Consider the following 24,121-nt stretch of genomic DNA (forward strand, 5'->3'; position numbering starts at 1 on the left):
CCCTAATAAATCTAGCATCACCAGTCATAAATGCCTTGAAAAACCAGAAATACACAGATTGTACTTTTCCCTAGAGGAGTTCTCTGCTCTATAAATCACCTCTCTCCTGAAAAGATAGAGAGTTGTAGGAGCCCAGTACATAAAGCTATTTGCGCATGTAAGTTTAGCTTAATTTGCAAAGTGCCTCTTCTATGAGTGTAAAACTATTTTTTTGGTATCACAAAAATACAAAGTGAAAATAGAAATTAATTATATGATCTTTGATTGTTTTGTAGTATCGGATGCTGAGGCGACATGCAAAATAATAATAAAGGTTAATGATGTGAATGTGAGATGAGACAGGAAGTGGGGCTAAGAACATTAGTATATGAAATGTTGATATTTTTTATAAGTAATTAGTGATGACTTGGCCTATTGCTTGATGTTCTGGAACCAGAAAACTTATTTTTGTGTCACAGATGTTATGTATAGGAAGGTCCCTGATTATTGAACATAGATGAATTGCAAGAAAAAGGAATTTTCTGGCAATTTAGTGGTGTCTCGATTGAATGACTCCATAATTATTTCGTTTTTTCGAACCAATTTTGACATTCACAAAAGCTGATTTAACAGTTTTAAAAAGACTTACTCCTAAGATAATTTTTATGTGAGTAAATCTACCACCAGGGGTGAGAAGGGGTTGGGGAATGCGTAATCCAAGACGAGAATTCCCTGAAAGTTTTTTCGCAGCCACAATCTTACACATTTATGGGTAATAACTATCTTCTCTGTGAGCTACTCCCTCCATTCAAAACTTCAGACATTTACTCCTATCCAGGAAGGTAAAGCAAATCAGTTTAAAAGGATGAATTGGGAACCGGAGAACCAGAGAATTGGTATGTGTGTGGGCGAAAATATTTTTTGCATTAATGGAAAGGTATTCTTGTGTACGTAACTGCATACTATGTATTTGTGAATGCGGAAATGCCCCTGCATGTGAGTAAATCAGACTCCAGACTCTAGAGTGATGACTGTCTTGTTTTCTGTAGCTGTGCCATAATACAAGCATAGTTAGGATGACCTTGTAAAGAGATGGCAGACAAGATGTAGGTGAGCTTTTTGTGTAAGATCAACCACAGGTGCTTCAGCTGCTGATCTGGATACTTTCTGTCTCTGACTGCTTACCAACCAGCCTGGAATATACATCATCTCACCTCTCCCATCTAAGTTTAAAATGACCATCCGGTAAATTATGTCACACTTAGGCCAAGATTACAAGTGGGTTGATATTTTCTGACCCCTGTGTAAACCCCTGTTTGCCAAGGGGTCAAATTACGAGTTAGGTGCTATGTAATGCATCTTGTAATTACCGAGTGCTTTAAAAATCTCACCCTTTATTAAATGTCGGCAGGTCAATGCTGCCGGGCTTTAAAAGGGGAAATATGTACAGTATTTGCCGTACTATGCAGATTTTAAAGGGGTAAACACCAAAATCCACTTGTATTCCCTAGAAACTCATGACACTTGTAATTTATTTCACCCACTGTTGTTATTTACCTCGTGCAATAAAAACACCTGGATTCCGACAAACACAGAATCAGGGTCTATGTCTCAAAATCAATTCTAAAATACTTATTGTTGGTGATTGTTAGCAATGAGAGAACTGTACTTTTCTTAACACTGGTTGGCTCCTTTAAACCTCATGTGCTTTATCGGCATACGAACTAGGGCTGGGTGAAGTTTTCTAATGTGAAATCTGGAACGTCGTCCTTGATGAACTCTGGGCGAGGTTTCATCTGCAGGAACACAGGCACCAGGTTGTCACTTAGGTGGAGCGTCCTGAGAAAGTTTGGTTGCAGACTCACTGGTGGTACATGTAAGTATGCAGAAGGACAAGATGAGAACACAGTACAGGGATATGGACACAGCAAAGGGGGTTGGGCACAGCTGCAACAGGATGCAATTTGTGTGGAGCATTCTGGGAGAATTCCGTTGTTAACTCAAACAGCAGGTTGTCACTTAGGTGGAGCGTCCTGGGAAAGTTTGGTTGCTGACTCACTGGTGGTACATGCAAGTATGAAGAAGGGACAAGATAAGAACACAGCCCAAGAGCGTGGGTACAGCTGCAGATAATGCACTGTGGTGGTGGTGAGAAAAATGATAGAGAGGCTGGAGGTGCTGGAGACACTGAAGAAACGTGCTATCTGCCTTTCTCAGTTGGCTACCTTTATTTACCACAATCTCTGTTTACCAGGCTTCCATCTGCACCATTGTGGGACAAAATCTGTGATCTACTGTGATTCCTACTAAACACACAATGCATGGTGAAAAACCCATTTCGGGACCTTACTTGAAAACAAAATCCTGTTAAATTCACTGTTGATTTCTCCTTCAGCTCTGCAACAGTCCTTAATGACATGTCTGAGCACCTGAAGGACTTTTTGCCATGGCAACATTTCGCAGAACTTCTCTGCCATGCTGCTGTTCCACCATAAGTTGAAATACAGTTCTCACAGTTGTATGTAATTGTACTAGACAGTTACGAGCTTCACTGTGTTTAATTTTGCACACTTTAATTTACAGGTCTGTCACAGTAGCAACGATATAGTTGTGATCTGCATGCTGGGGACAAATCTCAGACCTGACAGGCGTGCTTTGTCTGAAAGGTGTATGCACATATACCTCGCTAATGCGTCTCGGTAATCCATCTGTCTCACAATCCATAAAAAAAAATATAGAAACGATTTTCAGCCTACTTTTCTGACATCCATTGCTTTTGTCTTCTTACTGCTTGAATCAATCTAATCCATGTTTCTTGAATGTTACTGACGGGGAAGCTGGTCGGAAAATTCTGTTTGTTTAGGACCCTCTGCATAATCTTTTGTGCGAGAATTTCCTGATACTTAATGAGAACAAGACTAAGGGCCTAGTTAAGAGTTTGGTGGTCCATGGGCCCGCCAAACTCGTGGCGGAGGTGCAGTGGCAGTAGGGGTCCGCAGCACCTCCATGGACCCGCTGCAACTGCAAGGGATTTGCGATCCCTGTCCGTGGCGCGTCGGTCTTGAGGACGCAATATGCTTGTTGGTGCCCCTTGGCATTGTGAAGCATATTACAAGTTTCCTCACCGCCAATGGTCTCATGGCTGTTCTCACACCATGAAACTCTTGGTGGTGGGGAAACGTCCAATCTTGCCCCTGTGCATGAGGTTGCATGCAGGAGGGCACATATTGTGCCCCCCTGTGTGTATGTTTGGTCGCATCATGATGAGGCTGTCGGGACTGCTAACCATAGGTCGGTTGGTCCCATTTCCCAGGCGGTATACGTGGGTCCGCCCAACTTCGTGATAGGCCCCTAAATGTTTAAAATCAAGTTAATAATGCGGCAGCATTTTTTAAAATGTTGTATTACATTTACGATAAACAAAAAAAATTATTTACATTAACATTTAACATAAAGATATGTATACTATTTTTTAAAGTTTAATAAACTTCCTTTTACTTTTCACTACACTTTACCATAGGGAGATCTCCACCACCTTTTTTTTAGTTTCAAAAGAAAGTTTTTTTTAAACACAAAGGAGATTTTGTACATTTGAGGCAATTTGGTACTTGTCATATTATTTTGTTAGAATAAACTGAGGACTCTAGCAAGTATGGGAAATAAGTATTTTTTCCTCTTCTTAATTGATTTGAGGCTCCTCTTCTCAACAGTCAGGTGGGCTTAGCTGGTATATGTTGATCCATCCGCTAATATGCGATATACAATACAGACCTATAGGCTAATATGCAATGTACAATAAAATATATAATAGGTTTGTGTGGTTAGCATTGGGAGATGTGTATGGAATATTTTTTTCTCTCTGTGCAAATTAAATAATTATTTAAAGTCCTGGAGAGTTGATTAAATAAAAAAGGGACACAGTATTCTAGAACAGATGTTTAAGAAATTTGACAGAACTTGTATTCAATAAGGATGCCTATGTAAACTTAAAACACAGGTGAACATGGCCAGAACTGGGTTTTTTGTGTATGAAAATTTCTGATCTTATCCTGCTGGCTCCCACCAGAATTTTCTCCCTCTCGACTGAAAAGCCGAACTTAATCATCTCCTTTTCAAGAAACATCTGAAACCTGGTTATTCGATCGAATTGCTAATTTCCCAGTTTATCCAAGTGAAAGTACGCCTCTTTTGTGGGAAGGAGTGCATTTTATAAGATTTTTTCACCCATTAATTTATGTGCAGCATGTGTTTTATAATTTGAGCATTTATTCTTTAATGCATCTCTTCAATCATTCAGCACATTTAGGGACGTATTCATTTATTCAATCATGTAGTTGTGCTGTGGTTTGAGACATGGGAAATTGATTTTAAATGTAATAGAAAAAGAGATCCACACACCTGGTTGTTACAGGCAACGATCATGTGCTCAGGCTCGGGCATCACACAGCTGTCCTGGCTCTCTTGGGCCACCAATGTGTCTTGGGAGTGCCCCGGCAGGCGGTAAGATGAGAAGAGGCCGTAGTATTGCTTCATGCAGAGTGGCTGACCGGACAGCTGTCCTCTGGCATAATCGATAGGGAGGGCATGCCTGAAATTAGAGAAAGCTAAAATGACGCTCAAATAAGGAACTTCAGAGCATCGGATGTGCTTCTATCCAAGAACAAGAGATCTTTGCATCGAGATGTCAAACAGCCAGAACTGGTGGTAGTAACTCAATTTTATACATTTTAACCTAGCCATGTTAGGTAGGACTCTGAGAACAATCCAAAGATCATATATGTTGGCTTGTAGGTGTAGTGCTGCCAGGCACAAAATAGGAACTCCCAAGACACTGGAAATCAACAACAAATGCCCATGGTCACCGTCACTTCAATCTCAAAAACAATAGGGAAAGTGTTGGACACTGGATGGTTGGATCTACCATTCACACTCCAATCTAAGCAACAATTGAGAAAGAGTTGGTTTTTGCAGGGGGTAGATTTACCATTCACACTCCAATTTAAAGAACAGTAGGGAAAGTGTTGGACTTTAAAGGGGTTATATTTACTATTCATACTCCAACGTAAGCAGGATCGGAGAAAGTGTTGGATTTTGGATGGGTAGATGTTCTATTCCTACTCCAATCGAAGCAACAGCAGAAAAAGTTTTAGACTTTGGCAGGGTTTTACATTTGCTTTTCCAACTCCAGAATAAGTGAAAGCAGGGAAAGTGTTAAGCTTTGAATTGGTTACAGGTGCCATTCCAAATTCCAATAATTTATAAAACAAGACATTTAAATACCTAAACCTAGACTTATTAAAACATATTCAAAATAAATATATACTATATAAATAAATAAAATTAAATCAAATAAATGCAACACAAATAAAAAATGCACTTTACTCCTCACTAACTAAAAATAGTCACTAGCTCTAAAAAGTCTAATAAATTAAACTATTAATTACATTAAACAATACAGTTAAAGGCAATAATAATTCTAAAATACATTTTACATTTTTTATTTATTAAATTCACTAATTAATCAATGAATAATTGATTAAAACACTGCAAAAATGACATAACAAATGATCAATTTGAAAAACAACATAATTAATTACCAATTAAATATTTTACTACACTAAAAAATGTATTCAAAACATACATTTAGAATGCCTTCGCATACTATTTCCCTGCAAACCCAGCAATCCAGCAATCCACAACTAAAATATGAATTTCTAATGTAACGATACTGAAATAAAATATACATAAATATCAGAGAATATAATTAAATAACTAAAATAACAACTTATAAAGTAATCAATTTAATAATTAATCACAATTAAATCTATGGTAAAAATAAAAAATAAAACTTTCAATCTAAATAACTTCTTACCCTATTCACCTACTGACCCAACAACCCACTACTAGTTTATAAGTTACTAATGAAGTGTTAACAAATGTATTTACACATAAAAAAGTAAAAACTATACTTAAAAAACATTTGCACTCATAATAATAATAATACCTAAAATTCATTTTATAACTAAAGGATATTTAATTTATTAAACACAATATCTAACACAACTATATTAAAGTAAACAATATTATCTACAATATTTTTTTAAAACAATATTATATACCTAACAAATGATATTCTTACCCTCTATATTTTGTTACTCTATATTTTTATAGTGATTATATTTGGCTGGGCCCAAACTGCGGTGGTGTGGTGAGCACAAGAATGATGAAGTTAACCCAGATCCTTGTGACTGGAGGTGAATGTTTGCATTGTCCAGCATTCCATCCATCAATTGTTTCTTTTGCATATGTCGGCCTAAGTGGGAAGGGTATGCCCAGACGTGGGTCCAGTGCTCACTACACCACTGGATTCAAGCTAGCCTGGCTGATGAAGGGTGGTGCCCTGAAACCGGTCCCAGGATGCTTGTTTCCGCTCCAGGGAGGACCTGGCTTTGTCGTTCAGGCTGGACTGTTCCCATGAGGCACAGGGTCAAGGCGGATTTGCATATGGCCAGGTCTAAACTGGGTTGGTATGGTGAGCAAAAGAATGATGGATTTAACCCAGATTCTTGTGACTGGGGGTGAATGTTTGCATTGTCCAGCATTCCATGCATTAATTGTTTCTTTTGCACATGTCTCCCTAAGTGGAAAGCACAGACGTGAGTCCTGTGCTCACTACACCACTGGATTCAAGCTAGCCTGGCAGATGGATGGTGATGCCCTGAAACCGGTCCGAGGATGCTTGTTTCCGGTCTAGGTTAGACCTGGCTTGGCAGTTCGGGCTGGACTGTTCCCGCAAGGAACAGGGTCTCAAGACTGATTTACATATGGCTGGGTCCAAACTGGGGTGGTGTGGTGATCAAAAGAATTATGGATTTAACGCAGATCCTTGTGACTGGGGATGAATGTTTGCATTGTCCAGAATTCTGTCCATCAATTGTTTCTTTTGCATATATTTATGAGACAACATTTATGTCACTGGCTATTTTTTACTCATATTTTTTTGCCATTGACCTTTCTGACAAGGTTGCCCTGGCCACACATGAGTTCCATTAAGCATTAGCAAGGCATTACCAACACCAATAGGTGTGGCCTTGCCAAGGTAGTGCAATGGTTAAATGCGTTTGTTTTGGTTTATTTTTTGCAAGCTGATGTCAAAAAGCAATAAGAAAAAAGCAATATGCTCCCACTATAATCTTTTAAATGTAAAAATAATTTGCCAATCAAATACTATTTTGATAGTGCAGCATGGCTTCTTCCCTAAAGGCTGTTGTACTTAAAACAGATACAGAACCCCCACATAGAGGCCAAACCACACTTGTAAATGGGCAACTACATCCACACGGAAATCCTTGTCATCTGTGGCAATAAGGGCTCTCAGATGTTGCTATGACTAAACATTTTCATTTCCTTTTAGTTTATGAGGACAATCAGGACATCCTTCTAGTGCTGCTGAATTTTCCCTAAAGACAAGATGGTATTAAAAAAAGCTGGCAAGGCTGGGCTCCAGACCTGATTATAAGCCTTATAATGGTTAACAGGGTCACAGTCCAAGCTTTGGCACTTTTCTAAATTTCTGTCAGGTCAATCAGTATCACATTTTGACAAAGATTAAAAAGATATATGTTCTCAGTCAAATCTTCCCATTCAAGAAATCCCAATTATATGATATAGGAGGTCAACACTACACTTCCCCTAAACAAAGTAGTAAAGTGCTTCACACAATCAGACCCACCAGTGGTGAACTTTAATATCAGCCCCCGACATCGCCATAGCCATCCCGGAAGGCTACAAGATCACCCTGAGGGATCGCGTCAACCAGACCGGAGGAGGCATCGCCATCGTCCACAGGAACACCATCCGCATCACGACCAACTCCGACGACACCTTCACCGCCGCCGAACACCTCCACTTCCGCCGAACACCTCCACTTCCAGATACACACCGACCCTAAGACCAGCCTCAGAGGCACCCTCATCTACAGACCCCTGGGACCACATACACAATTCAATGAATTAATCAACAACAATTATTTTGATCCGCAAAGTTTAATTCACTGTGGGATCCAGTGTAATGAATACACGTAGCAAACAATCAACTGTATTGGCGGTCATACAGTGCCCCAGGAAGGAGGAGGGAAGTGATAGTGGAGAGGTAAGGGAAGTGGTGGGATTGTGTGACAGTAAAATCAATCATTTAAATCAACTTTGCATGCTATAATTGGTATAGCAACAGCTGCCATGAAAAATGGCGACAATGATTTTTAGAAAGGCATACAACACAAGGTACAGTGTATATACAAAATATTGGCGTGAGGTTGCCGCAATTGGAAAAACAGTCGACGTTTCGACCCTTTGATAATGCAGGATCAAGTTATCCTTGCTGCGGGGTCTTCATCAGGACCAGGGGGAGGGGCAGGAAACCACAGGGTAAGGAGTCCTCCGTGTGGTCTATGATTAGTTAGGGCAACGTCAGTAGTAGAGCTGCACCGGTAGCGGCGTCAAGCAGCCCTCGTACGGAGATCCCTGATTAAATCTAACCTAACTAATTTTGGATCCATTCCCCACGATGCCTTAATGTATCTAGCACCGACTGAGTGCTTGACGCCGCTACCGGTGCAGCTCTACTACTGACGTTGCACTAACTAATCATAGACCACACGGAGGACTCCTTACCCTGTGGTTTCCTGCCCCTCCCCCTGGTCCTGATGAAGACCCCGCAGCAAGGATAACTTGATCCTGCATTATCAGAGGGTCGAAATGTCTACTGTTTTTCCAATTGCGGCAACCTCACGCCAATATTTTGTATATACACTGTACCTTGTGTTGTATGCCTTTCTAAAAATCATTGTCGCCATTTTTCATGGCAGCTGTTGCTATACCAATTATAGCATGCAAAGTTGATTTAAATGATTGATTTTACTGTCACACAATCCCACCACTTCCCTTACCTCCCCACTATCACTTCCCTCCTCCTTCCTGGGGCACTGTATGACCTCCAATACAGTTGATTGTTTGCTACGTGCATTCATTACACTGGATCCCACAGTGAATTAAACTTTGCGGATCAAAATAATTGTTGTTGATTAATTCATTGAATTGTACTATATGTTTCTTGTTCACACTGGGACCCCTTCCTCCTAGTACCTACTGAACCCAGGTCCCAGTGACTACAATTGGGTTACCCCCTCATTCATAACCCACATACACAATTCAGCGAAGACATCGCAGACTTCATCAGCCCGCGCGCCCTCCCCTCCGCTGACTACATCTTCCTAGGGGACCTTAACTTCCACCTGGAGAACAACAACAAAAGCAACACCACCACCCTCCTGGACAACCTCGCCAACCTCGGACTCAAGCAACTGGTGAACACCCCCACCCACTACGCCAGCCACACGCTTGACCCAGTCTTCTCCTCAAGCAAGCACATCTCCTTCAGCCACTCCACCGGACTACACTGGACTGATCACAGCTGCGTCCACTTCCGCTTCAGAAGAACCACGACCCACCATCACCCGCAACAGGCTCCCCCAAGGAGCTGGAGCAAGATCACCGCCAACCAGCTCACCACGTCCCTCAGCCAGAACCCTCCCACCAGCACAATGGACCCCAACGAAGCAGCCCGCATCTTCACACAGTGGCTCACCAACTGCGCAGATGACCTCGCACCACTAAAGAACCCCCCAGCAGACCCGGCAGCAAGAAAGCCTCTTGGTTCACCGGCGAACTCAAATACTCCAAGAAGAACTGCTGCACCCTCGAGAAAGCCTGGCGCAACGATCAGACCACAGAAAACATGACTGCCCTCAAGAACACCACCCGCAAACACCACCAGCTGATCTGCACCACCAAAAGAACAACACTCAAAAAATGACTGGACAACAACACCCACAACAGCAAGGAACTCTTCAGCATCGTCAAAGAGTTCTCCAACCCAAGTGCCGGAAACAACAACATCACCCATTCGCAAGACCTCTGCGACTCACTCGCCTCCTTCTTCCACCGCAAGATCACCGACATATACAACAGCTTCAGCGCACCTACCACGCACCCAACTACCGAACCAGCGCCCCCCCCACCCTCTGCGCCTGGACCCCGATCAGCACCGAAGACACCACCCGCACGATGAACACCATCCACTCCGGATACCCAACCGACCCCTGCCCCCACCACATCTTCAACAAGGCCGACTCCATCATCGCACCCCAACTCCGGGACATCATCACCATCTCCTTCAACACCGCCACCTTCCCGGAGAGCTGGAAGCATGCCGAGCTCAGCGCCCTCCTGAAGAAACCGACAGCGGACCCCACCGACCTCAAGAACTTCCGCCCCATCTCGCTCCTCCCTTTTCCTGCCAAAGTCATTGAGAAGACCATCAACAGACAGCTCACTGCCTTCCTCGAGACGAACGGATCCCTCGACCCCTCGCAGTCCGGTTTCGAAGCCAACCACAGCACCGAGACCGCCCTGATCGCAGCCACCGATGACATCAGATCCCTGCTTGACAATGGGGAAACAGCGGCCCTCATCCTCCTGGACCTCTCTGCAGCGTTCGACACTGTCTGCCACCGCACCCTAGTACAGCGCCTCAGCAACATGTGAATCCAAGAGAAGGCACTGGCGTGGATCATCTCGTTCCTTGCCGGAAAAACCCAGACAGCCCACCTCCCCCCATTCAGATCCGAGGCCACCGAAGTCATCTGCGGCGTACCACAAGGATCATCACTCAGCTCAACCCTCTTCAACGTCTACATAAGCCCTCTCGCAGCCATCGCACACCAACACAACCTCAACATCATCTCCTACACCGACGACACCCAGCTGACCCTCTCCCTCACCAACAACCCCGCCACCGACAGAGCCAACCTTCACGAAGGGATGAAAGACGTCGCCGAGTGGATGAAGAACAGCCACCTGAAACTGAACTCAGACAAGACGGAAGTCCTCATCCTGGGATCATCGCCCTCCGCCTGGGACAACTCCTGGTGGCCCCCTGCCCTGGGCACCACTCCCAGGCCAACGGACCATGCACGTAACCTGGCCTTCATCCTGGACTCCTCCCTCTTGATAACCAGACAAGTCAACGCAGTTTCATCATCATGCTTCAACACCCTGCGCATTCTCCGCAAGATCTTCTGATGGATCCCCACCGAAACCAGGAAGACGGTCACCCAGGCACTCGTCACCAGCCGACTGGACTACGGGAACACCCTCTACGCGGGAACCACAGGCAAACTACAGAAAAGACTCCAGCGCATACAGAACGCCTCCGCACGACTCATCCTGGACATCCCCCTACACAACCACATCTCTGTCCACCTGAGAGACCTGCCCTGGTTCCCCGTCAGCAAGAGGATCACTTTCAGACTCCTCACCCACACACACAAGGCTCTCCACGACCTGGGCCCCAAGCACCTCAACAACCGCCTGACTTTCTACACGCCCACCCGCCAGCTATGATCGACCAGCCTCGCCCTCGCCGCCGTACCACACATCCGCAGAGCCACCGCCGAAGGAAGATCCTTCTCCTACCTGGCGGCCAAGACATGGAACTCCCTCCCCATCCTCCTACGGATGACCCAGGACCATCTCTCCTTCAGGATGCAACTCAAGACCTGGCTTTTCGAGCAGTGACGGACCCCCCCCCCCCCCCCCCCCCCCCAGCGCCTTGAGACCCCTCCGGGTGAGCAGCGCGCTATACAAATTATGTGATTGACTGATTGATTGATTGATCAGTGACCTAAGCCAACAATCAAGCCAGTGATCAAATGCTTGCAATGATTGTGCAAGGGGAGATACATTTATCGGACATTTTTATTTTGTTTCCTCAAGGCCATATGTAGCACCATGTACAACTACAGCATCCATAATTTTTTTTTAATATCTTTATTTGAGCAAGGACAAAGTACATGGATAAATCAGTAAACAATAAACAACAAATGAATAGACTGCATCATTCTAATATACATCACAGAAATAATAATAACAAATTATACTTATACAGCATAAGAGAATGAAAAACCAAAAGCAACAGTTTACAAAGGAAAAAAAACATTTCACATGTTTATATGTACATAAAAGAAAAAAGTATATAATTCTTGACATTAGAATTTCTAAGGGTTCCTTTTATTATCATACCATCTAGTGATAGGAGCCCAAATCTGAGGCTCAAGTATTCTTGATTTTCTTCCTCTGGTTTTATAGATGGCTAACTCATGCTTATAAATTCCTAAAAATCGGCATAACCATATTTGAAAAGTGGGGGCTTCTGAATCTTTCCAGCGGGCAGCCAGTATGATTCGGAGCACCGCCATACCCAGAAATACTGACGTCGGTTCTTCTCTACTATATCCCATAGATTCATCATGACCCAAAACATATATCGTCAAAGAGGTTCTTAATTCGTGCCCGAAGATTTCAGTCCAAAGTTCTGATATCATCTTTTTAATTAAATCGAACTTAGGGCATTCGGCAAACATATGGGTAAGATTAGCTGGAGATTGATTACATCTCGGACAATTGTCTTTAATCCGAAGGCCCCATGAAAATAAATTGGAAGGTGTAAAATAAAGATCATAAATAGTTCTATAATACTGGGCTTTGAGATTAGAGGCCATAAATAATTTAGATGATAGGATCAATGAGGTGTCGATGTCTATCTTTGGGTTATCTAGCTTAGTAGCCCACCCTGCCTCAACTCGCTCCATATCATCACTGAGATTTTTTTATCAATATTTCGTAGATGGTCCCAATCCTAGTAGTTCGCCTATCTATAATTTCAAAAAAGGGAATATTGTCTAATTTAATCTGTGGTAAACTAAGCCGAATGCATGAGTGAATTTGAATACATTTTAAAAAATCAGTTGGGGGTATCTGAAAATTTTGTTGTAAGTCCTCAAATGTTGTTGTACGCCCCTGGCCAACAAAATTTCCCAAAGTAGTAATACCTGATTGTTCCCTTCTTTTCGAAGTATTGTAATTGAGATACGATGGTAAGATCGAGCTATGCCAAAGAGGAGTATATTTGGTGTACTTTGGTATAGCTAGATGTTTTGAGATTTGTTTCCAGACCTTCCGTGCATCAACAATAACCTTAAATGTGACCTTTTTAAAATATGAAGGCTCTACCTGTCTTAGTAACAACCCTCTGGCGATGTCCCCCAAAATAAGTTCATAGATTGAAGTTATATGATGGTCTGTTACAGTAGCAGCTATAGGTTTGGTGTTAAATAGGGGAGTCATCTGCTGAATAAGACTTGCCCATAAATACAGTGTTAAGTTTGGGATGGCTTACCCTCCCCTATGTTGAGGAAGCGATAAGAATGGTAATGCTCTCCTGATTTTTCCATAATTCCAAATGAATTTTGACATACTAGCATCAAGAGCTTTGATGATATTATCCTCAACAATCAGGGGAATTGCTCGAAACAAATATAGTATTTTTGGGAAGACATTCATTTTAAGATAATTCCCTTTACCTATTATTGACAGCCGGAGATTGTTAACTCTGGCGAGATCAGTTTTTATTTTCTTAATAAGGGGATCATAGTTGATCTGAGTAATTTCTTTAACTTTAGGAGATAAGACTACACCTAAATACGTAGCCTGGTCAGTTCTATAAGGACTCTCAAAAACAGTATTTTCAGTGCACAGCACCATTGTTTTATCCCTATTCAGGGAATACCCTGAGTATGAGCCAAAAGTCTGGGTTATTTGTTCTATCTCTTGGATGGCCTCGGTGGGGTTAGAAGTTAATACCGCCACGTCATTGGCATAAGCCAAAATTTTAGTATTAAATGTTCCTGTAATTATAGGTTCTATTGCAGTAGATGTGAGTAGTTTTAAGATTAACGGTTTGATATAAAGGGCAAATAGAATTGGGGAGCACGGGCACCCCTGCCTCGTGCCCCTTTGGATGGTAATAAACTCTGATTATATACCACCTATAGAGAGTTTGGCTTTAGGTTCTACATATAGAGCCTTGATAGATTTAATGTAGGCCTTTCCAAAGTTATTTAATTCCAATATCTCCCACAGGAACTGCCAAGAAACCCAATCAAAGGCCTTCTCGGCGTCGAGCAGGATCATTGACATCCGGCCCCTCGTGGCTCCCATGATATAAAAAAGGGAAATAGCTCTCCGGGTATGATCTGTTGTACCCTTACCGGGAATGAAGCCATGCTGCCACGGGGAAACCAGACGCTCAACAACCCTACTCAGCCGGTTAGCGAGAATCTTGGCATAAAGTTTTGAATCAGAGTTTATAAGTGATATGGGCGATATGATGATGGTAACTTGGCAGGTTTTCCTTTTTTGGGAAAAATAACAATATTTGTGTTTTTCCAAGATTCAGGTGGTGTGCCACTATATTGTACTCCAAGAAACAGATCCAATAAATAGGGGATAATCTGCTTCCCAATAATTTTATAGAGGTCCAAGGTGATCTTATCGGGACCTGCTGCTTTACCATTAGCAAGTTCTAATAATGCTAATTTGAGTTCTATTCTTGTAGTTTCCTTGTCAAGATCTTCCCTGACTAGCTCGTTAATTGTTCTAGTTTCCGTATGTAGCAGCCAATGATGTAAGAAATTTTTGGTATCTGCTACATTCGGTTGATCTTCATTTTGCTAAAGTCTTTGATAGTAACGTTGGAAAGCACCTGCAATATCAGCAGGGGAGGTATATTCCTGCCCCTCAAAGTCAATTGTTTGGATAGCTCTATGGGATTGCTTCTGGCGTGTTCGTAGGGCAAGCTGTTTCCCAATTTTTTCTCCATTCCCATAGGTATTTCTTTGGTTTGCCTGATAAGTCTCAGCCGCTTTTTGTGTAAGGCCAGTATTAATCTCTGTCTTAAGAACTATTATTTTCTGCAAGGTATTCGAACTTTCTTCCCCAAGCTGTATCTGGGTAGCATGCAGAGTTTCTAGATTTGCTAGTTCTAAGTTAAATTGCTGGTTTAGGATGTTCTGGTTCTTTTTTTGCTTGGCCACAAATGCGAGAGTCTCACCTCGGAGAGCCGCCTTGAAGCAGTCCCAGACCACGAATCTAGGGGCACTGTATTGATTATAATTGAAAAATTACTGGGCCCAAATCGTTATATATGTTATATGGCCGGGATGCCTGTCACCCCCTCCCAACACAATCCCCAAGGATGGGAAGATGGACGCAGTTCTGAACTTTTGGAAGGCGGGAGGGAGTTACCCTCCCGGCCGTATTTATTAAAATATGAAACAAAATTAAAACATTAAAATAACAGTTTCATATCATGTACAATTTTCATTTATTACATTTCGATGAAGACACGTTCTTTGGCTAACCTTAACAAATCTCTAGTACAAAGGTTTTCCTAGCAGAGTCTAACATCCTGCAAATGCATACTTTCTAAATTAAAATTGTACATCCTAGCATTACGGGCCAACGGCAAGGTCGCAACCGGTGTCAGATCCCTACTACCAGAACTCTCCCCCTCACGGTGTGAGGGCGGGCACGCAGAGGACTGTACCTCTGTGCCAACTCCAATTTCCCTTGTCTTTGCGGGGGCCCCCTATTTTAACTCGACGCCATCTTAACGGTCGTCCGAGGACTCGTGTGAGGTGTCTGTAAGAAGGTAGCGAGGACCCCCCTTCCCACCACACACTGTCTATCACATCCGCCGTCGCGAATATCCGGGCCCCGGGAAATTCGTAGGAGGGGCATCTAGCCGCCTCCTCCCCTGGAAGGGGCCTATGACCGCCTTCCCTTAGGCGACCCATACTTAGTGGGTGCCACCTCCCCGTGTGAGGGGCCAATGGCCGCCTCCCCCCGGGCGCTCCCATCCATAGTGGGTGGCGCCCCCCCTCTAGGGACCTTGAAATTACTGCTCACCGATCATGACCTTACCGCCCGACCAATAAATACGACGTTTGTTTACCTACTAAGGAAGAAAATTAACTGTACATTGCAATATTTATCTATATTACTATACATTCAGCACATCATTAAACTAGACCGTTATCATCCGCTAAACCAAGGAAGAAGATGTTATCAAGCAAATCACTTTATTGCAGTACCAACATTGACATTTTATTAACCACTAAACCAAAAAAAAAAAGATGTTATCAAAGCACATCACTCTATTGCAGTACTAACGTTGCCATAAGGGGCTGGTGGGTGGGTCAAAATTGCTCCTTGTTCCGTCGAGGGCTCACGTGCAACGAGTGGGTGCAGCTTCCAAGCACAGGAACAAGAGGATGCTTCTTCGGATTCCTGCTCTCTTTATTCCTCTTCGGGAGGGCGTGTACCCTCCTCCGGTACGCCTACGGGGCGTGGCCAACGGTGTAGGTGTCTAGGACAACCCTTCTTGGGCGGGAAAAGGCGCGCCCCGGCTACGCCGCTTCGGGCATACCAGCCGTGACACGCCCCCGCCCAAAATGGTTTCCCGGGGGGATCCGGGCCCCCTACCATACGTTCGGGGGGACCGAGTGGTCGCCCCTTTCCATATGGCCGGGATGCCTGTCACCCCCTCCCAACACAATCCCCAAGGATGGGAAGACGGACGCAGTTCTGAACTTTTGGAAGGCGGGAGGGAGTTACCCTCCCGGCCGTATTTATTAAAATATGAAACAAAATTAAAACATTAAAATAACAGTTTCATATCATGTACAATTTTCATTTATTACATTTCGATGAAGACATGTTCTTTGGCTAACCTTAACAAATCTCTAGTACAAAGGTTTTCCTAGCCGAGTCTAACATCCTGCAAATGCATACTTTCTAAATTAAAATTGTACATCCTAGCATTACGGGCCAACGGCAAGGTCGCAACCGGTGTCAGATCCCTACTACCAGAACTCTCCCCCTCACGGTGTGAGGGCGGGCGCGCAGAGGACTGTATGTCTGTGCCAACTCCAATTTCCCTTGTCTTTGTGGGGGCCCTCTATTTTAACTCAACGCCATCTTAACGGTCGTCCGAGGACTCGTGTGAGGTGTCTGTAAGAAGGTAGCGTGGACCCCCCTCCCACCCCACACTGTCTATCACATCCGCCGTCGCGGATATCCGGGCCCCGGGAAATTCGTAGGAGGGGCATCTAGCCGCCTCCTCCCCTGGAAGGGGCCTATGACCGCCTTCCCTTAGGTGACCCATACTTAGTGGGTGCCGCCTCCCCGTGTGAGGGGCCAATGGCCGCCTCCCCCCGGGCGCTCCCATCCATAGTGGGTGGCGCCCCCCCTCTAGGGACCTTGAAATTACTGCTCACCGATCATGACCTTACCGCCACGGGCCGGATAGTTGACTGGCTATCCGGCCCCCCCACAAACTCCTACTAAAGGTCATGCTTTTACAAACCCCTTAACCATGCTATGAAGTCTCCTATGAGTAAGACATTCCCCTCCCGGGACAAATGGACCCCATCATCGAGATACATGTGATCCCCCCGAATGCATCCATGCGGAATACAGTGCAACTGCGCCGAGCGAAACAACCTACCAAGTTTGTATCAATACAGAGCCCGCCCCTTCCGTGGAAGGCCACCCTGTACCCGTATTCCCCAGCTGCGTGAGTCACGTCACCTGCTTTGAATACGTCCCCGGCCCGCCTCACGTATGAGTGGCCCACGACCCACACCACTCTTTCCTCAGCCGGTGATCTCTGACCGCTGGTTCCCAGGTGCCGGGTCGACTGCACAGTCCGCCCCGCATAGCATGCTCGCGAAACTGTAAACCAAACAGAAGACAAGAAGCGTGAGTGCATGACATTGGCTTCACAACATGTGCAACCGCACATACCTTTTATAACAGTTCGAGGACCATCGTCCCAGTTGTTTCACCTTCTCAACACTCTGACCCCTGGCTGTAGCCTCTGTAGCAGCCCCTATCCTAAAGGAATGGGTCCCGAAATCGCCCGGGTCCAAGCCCACCGCTGCGATCGCCATTGTTAACACCCTCTGAAACTGAAACCTCGTCAGTGGGGTGGCGTCGATGTGTCTCAGCAGGCTTCCCCCCCATGCACCCGTCCTTCGCACCAAATATTCCTCAACGCACTTCACCGGGCACATGGGGGACCCTCGCATGCGCTGGACAACAATACTGTCTCCCATAGCACCCTGGTCGGTCTTGGACCTGGTTATTGTGAACACCATTGAATCACCCTTAATCAGAATGTGATCCCGACACAGACCTCCCTCCACATCATTCTTATTTCTTGCAACCAGCTCGCTCACCCGCATAGCCCCATGGAATGCTAATGCGAAAGCGGCCCGGAACAGCACTGCCTCGAACTGGGAGGAACATGTCGTGGGGAGTATCGACATCAGCAGGGACAACCTTTCTAACCCAATCGGGCGCCTCTCGTCTACTCTACGACCCTCAAGGCGTTGCCAACCACGAAGGGCCTTCTTTACCAAAAAGGACGATGTCGGGTCCTTGATGCCATGCGCCTGCGACATGAATGAAATGGCGGCCCGGTGCCTATTGGCCGTTGCCCCTGATCGGCCTGCACTGTGCAGTGCTACTAGAAACTTCAGGACATACTCCTCCTGACCCCAATTGTCCCCTCCTGCCGGACCCAAAAATGCACAATAGGAACGAAACGCTCCTTCGTATGCCTTCCTTGTCCTGGGGGCTAAGCTTGCTGCCACAAGGTCTTGTAATCCGGGGCACCGAGTAGCCAGAGTGCTTCGGGAAATGGTGCTGCCACTAGGTCCGCGGAAGGTAGATAACCCCTGAAAGCCTGCATGTGTGAACGAGAGAGTGCATCAGCCGCCTGGTTCAGTACACCCGGCACATGCTTCGCCCTGAATTGTACGTTCAGTCTCATGCAAAGTAGTACAATTTCCTTCAGTAATCTCAATATCCACTTGCAGCGTGCTGCCTGCTTATTTATACATTCAACTACAGTCATATTATCGGACCAAAACACCACGGAGCGATCTCGGAACTCATCCGGCCATGCCTTCAGAGCCACAAAAATGGGGAACAACTCGAGAAACCCAATGTTACCTGTGAGACCGCGGGTGTGCCACCACGTCGGCCATGTTTGCGCCGACCATCGATTACCAAAGATGGCGCCAAATCCCCCGCTCCCCGCCGAGTCGGTCCACAAACTCAGCTCGTCCGAGGACGCTGGCGGCTTGTTCCACACCACTCAATCCGCCAGAAATGCCAACCATATGCGCATGTCCTGGCGAACCTCTGCAGACAGTCTCGCGCGATGGTGTCCTTCCTTGAGACAACCAAGGCTTGTGCAATAGAGCGGGAAAAGGGGCGGGCCATTGGTATCACTCTTAGGGCAAAGTTAAGCTGGCCCACTGCTTGTTGTAACTGATGGAGAGTAACTTTCTCTTTGCTAATGCACAGTTCCAGGGAAGCCCTGAACTTCGCTACTTTCCCCACTGGCAAACGGAAACATCCCTCCACAGAATCGAGCTCAATTCCAAGAAACTCGAGTGAAGTAGATGGTCCAACCGTCTTACCTGGTGCCAATGGCACCCCGAACCCCTTCATGAGAGTGCAAAATTCCTGTAACGCCTGCGCACATTGTGTGTCGCCGGCTGCCCCCAAGAACAAAAAATCATCTAGGTAATGCATAACCTGGGTATGGCCAGTGGCTTTGGTGAACGCCCACTGCAGAAAACAACTGAATTTCTCAAAATAAGCACAAGAGATGGAGCAACCCATTTGCATACATCTATCCATGTAGTAACGTCCTTGGAACACAAAGCCTAACAGACGCTGATCCCGTGGGTGTACCGGGAGCAACCGGAACGCTGACTCGATATCTGACTTCGCCATCAGCGCTCCGGGCCCCAGGCGATTCAACATGGCGACGGCATCATCGAAGGATGAGTACCGCACCGAACAAACTCCCGGGTCAATCGCATCGTTCACCGAAAGACCCCTCGGAGCTGACAAGTTATGGATCAGCCTAAATTCCCCCGGGTCCTTCTTGGGGACTACTCCTAACGGGGAACAGATGAAATTAGTTACTGGCGGGTGCCTATATGGGCCAGCAACCCGGCCAAGGGCAACCTCCTTTGCAATCTTCCTCTCAACCACCGCTGGATTATGCTGAGCCGACAGTTGGTTCCCCACGAAAATCCCCCGCCGGGATGTGGAAACCATATAAGAAGCCGTTCCTCAACACCCCAGCGGATAAGGGTATTCGTTTAGCCAGGGGATCATTGCCATGATATCTACGGGGGTAGGTAGCGATACACAATGGTCGCCCTCAGACCTGTTTGGGCCCTCCTCTACCCCCCGCATCACCATTCTTGGCTCTGCACGAACTCTCGGGGTGTGAAGAATTTCCTCAACCCGCACACACATGTCTGAACTTACATGTCCCTTGTGGCCTTGTGCAATTGCCCCTGTTAAAATTCCAACATACCCCTTTCTTACCCCCATTCCCACCATTCCTTGGTTGGTGGTTGCCGGCGGGGCCCGCTCGAAAGGGCGCCGCAGGCTGATGGCGGGAAGGCCCCGACCCATTCCCGCCAAGCGAGGACGACTTCGTCGCGCCCGGCAGGAGCTGCTTCTGCCAAGAGATCGAGTCGAGACAATCCCACGTCAGAGATGAATCGTACTCCTTGGCCTTACGAAACTTCATATCGTAACCCATCCACTCATCGCCCTCATACGTTTCATAAAAATCCATTATTCGTGCCTGATAGCAGGACAATTCGGGCAAAACCTCGTCTTACGTTCCCCAATAATTGCAGAAAACATCGCAAAGGCCTTGGCCCAATTTGAGATCGTCTCATCAACCCTGAATCCCGCCATTTTGGCTCGCCATACACTCGGGTGCCACAAATCCTTCTGTGTCTTAACATACTCCATCTCGCGATGGTCAGTTAGCAGGGAAAACATATTCACGTACTTATCAGCCCATATCAATTCTTTCGTGGCCAACGGTATATGCTGGACCACCTTCTCCCGCCTTGAGGGCAAAGCCCCTTCCCTTGCCATTGGCAATGCCTGCTTACCCGGCTCCATTGCTGTTCCCGCTGTTTTTTCGACACCAGCTGCCGGTCCTTCCGAGGTCACCTGTGGGGGGACAAGAGGGAGATTCGCCTTCGCGGCATCTCGCAACTGCCGCAACTGCTGCATTAGTAACTTGGCCTCTTCGGCCGTGTCTCCCGGTGCCGTAGCACCCCCTGTCTTTCTGCCAAGCCATGCGGCCAACTGGGCGGCTAATTCGGGAGGCATGTCCTCCTCGCTGGCGGGCGTAACAACAACCGGAATCGGTTGACCCGCGTCTGGGATCGGTACCGGTGCTTCGACTGGAATAACCGGGCTTGCCGGGGGTAACTCGGGAACCGGGACCTCCTCCCCTGCCGTCCTATTCCTGACCCTTTTCCCCCTCCCCGCGGGAACAACTCCCGGCAATGCCGGGCCTATGACCTTCTTTGGTTTACCCGTATTGTTCATCGCTGCCATCTGCTTTTTCATTCTCGCCATATCTTTTATCAGCATGCGAAGCATCTGGTCAGTCCCGGACTTCTTTCCCGCCTTCTTGCCAGGCATTGCTATCAGATATTCGATCCCCGTTGATCAACACGGTCCTGGATCCGTAGGCTTGAAGTCGCTGAAAGAGAAACACAAGAATTACAAGTTCTCAAAATTGCTCCTTGTTCCGTCGAGGGCTCACGTGCAACGAGTGGGTGCAGCTTCCAAGCACAGGAACAAGAGGATGCTTCTTCGGATTCCTGCTCTCTTTATTCCTCTTCGGGAGGGCGTGTACCCTTCTCCGGTACGCCTACGGGGCGTGGCCAACGGTGTAGGTGTCTAGGACAACCCCTCTTGGGCGGGAAAAGGCGCGCCCCGGCTACGCCGCTTCGGGCATACCAGCCGTGACACGCCCCCCACCCAAAATGGTTTCCCGGGGGGATCCGGGCCCCCTACCATACGTTCGGGGGGACCGAGTGGTCGCCCCTTTCCATATAATCCCTATTGACCAGGAGCTTACGATCAAATGTCCATTGAAAGGGTGGCCTCCTATAACTAGCAAAATCAAAAGTAAAGATTAGGGCATTGTGGTCTGATATAGTTTTAGGAAGTTTAGCTATCCTAGAGTCTACTATATTTTCATTAGATACCATTACGTAGTCTATCCTGACATATTTGTTGTGGGGAAAGGAAAAATAGGTATAACCAGGATCATCTGTATTTTTCAAGCCCCAGACATCAGTTAGATTATAGCTGGCCATAAGTTGTCTTATAGCACTAAATACCTTGGGTTTACGCCCATTATAAGTATGCTGTATTTGTGTATTCAATGTAGGACCTAGCACTACATTGAAATCTCCACAGAAAATCAATGGACCGGTCCAGGATGCTAATTCTAGCTCTAGCTCTAGATCTTGAAATACCTGGGGATCGTTTAAATTTGACCCGTAAATGGAGCAGATGGTAAAGCCTAGATCGAGGTGTATTATGACCCACCTGCCGTGCGGATCTACTAACTTCCGAGTTGGTTGTCCAAGGAATGTCTTTGCCAAAATGGCAACACCTCGTGTTTTTGAGGTTTGAGTTGTCATAGCCAGGATGTTATATCCAGGTATCTTTAGTAGCTCTTTATACCCCACTGCAATGTGGGTCTCTTGTAGACATACACAATCATATGACTCTTGATGAATTGCCTGATAAAATTGAGCCCTTTTTCCCCTATCATTGAGGCCAGCTATATTCCAACAACAAAGCATTAACTTCCCCATCATATCAATTAAGTATATATACCAGCCATGCTTACATAAATCATTATTTGCATAAGTAAATATATCCATTGTTTCATTTCTTTGGTCATTAACTGTACATTGTAAATCATATCATTCAATACATCTTTAAAGTATTTGAGCTTGCTCTTTTTAGTTTTATTAAGCATACCCACCCCCCCTCCCACCTTACCCCCCCAAAAAAGGCAATTAGACTCTGTGAAAGTCTATAGCGATGGTGAGTTGTTTCCCGACCAGTACCGTACATTTCTGATCTTATATAAAGTTACTTATATAAACAGAGTAAGAAAAGAAAAAAAAAGCGTTTCAGTGCAGAAAAGGAGAAGAAAATCAGAAAAAACAATGAAAGGCAGAAGAAAGAACCCAACGACGAAAGGGAAAAAAAAAGGTGAAGTAAAGAATTACTTTCTAGAAGGAAAAAAAAAAGAAAAGAGGATAGTGGAAAGAGGATAGAAAAAAGAAACACGAATCAGATGATCTTTAACATAGTGCATCAAAAAGTTATAAAAGTATCATATAACGCCACTCTTTCCCGAAGCTTTAAATAACAATCTACATATCCCAATGAGACTCAAGGTGTTTTGTTCTTTCATCATTATAACTTATACATAGCTTGTGTCATGGCTATAAGCTATGTCTTGAACATCAAAATAGAAACAAAAGAAAAGGAAAATTTAGGGAAGAGAAAAAAAGGGAAAAATACTACCATCTTACCCTACAAAACCTTTAACTTTAACCTTTGACTCCATGTCAAATTAATTCAAGCTATCTAGAAATTCTTTCGCTTTAATTTCTGACGTAAAAAACCTTGTTTGCCCCCAATTATGATTTTTAATTTGGCCGGGTTGTTAAGATAGGCCTGTGCCTTCTTATCCAAAAAGGGCTTGATCAATTGGCGTAAACGCCATCTTCTTTCCACTGTTACGTGGCAGAAGTCTGGTCGCACAAAGTATGAAATAGAGTCTCTATTACGCCGTGCTTCAGGTCTTACTTTATCTGAGATAACTTGTCTTAAAAGAAAATTCCCGAAATAAACTAAAATTGCTCGAGGATAGCCATCTTGCCTAGATGTTGGCTTCATTGTCATTGGTACTCTAAGGGCACGTTGTACCTCAAGGTCCCAGTTCCAGGAGAAAAGTTTGGGCAATGTATCACGGAAAAGCTGTATGACAAAGACTCGGATATCTGCACCTTCAGATTTCTCCGGAATGCCTAGGACGCACAAATTGCTTTCGCAGTGTTCTAGTTTCCACCTGAAATTCTCTATCTCTGCCTCGTGGGATTCAACATGTTCTCGAGTTGTCGCAGCTTCAGTCTTGTTGGACACAATAAGAGTTTCCATTTCCGTCATGCGATCATTAAAGGTGCTCACTGTCTTAGTTAATTTGCGTACAACCCCCTGAACTTTATGAATGGCTGCCTGTGCCTTATGAC

The 24,121-nt window shown here is 45.3% G+C and overlaps 1 protein-coding gene across 1 annotated transcript in view; it reads right to left on the reverse strand.

The window, feature by feature from the left end:
• Positions 1–24,121, reverse strand: part of CHAT (choline O-acetyltransferase) — a 521,284-nt gene that overhangs the window by 256,832 nt on the left and 240,331 nt on the right. The window contains exon 5 of the mRNA XM_086920150.1: positions 4,378–4,567. Coding sequence (XP_086776276.1) covers positions 4,378–4,567 — 190 coding nt within the window. The remainder of the gene's footprint in view (positions 1–4,377; positions 4,568–24,121) is intronic.

Source organism: Lissotriton vulgaris, chromosome 5 (assembly GCF_964263255.1).
Source record: "Lissotriton vulgaris chromosome 5, aLisVul1.2, whole genome shotgun sequence".
In the NCBI taxonomy this organism is placed as follows: domain Eukaryota; kingdom Metazoa; phylum Chordata; class Amphibia; order Caudata; family Salamandridae; genus Lissotriton; species Lissotriton vulgaris.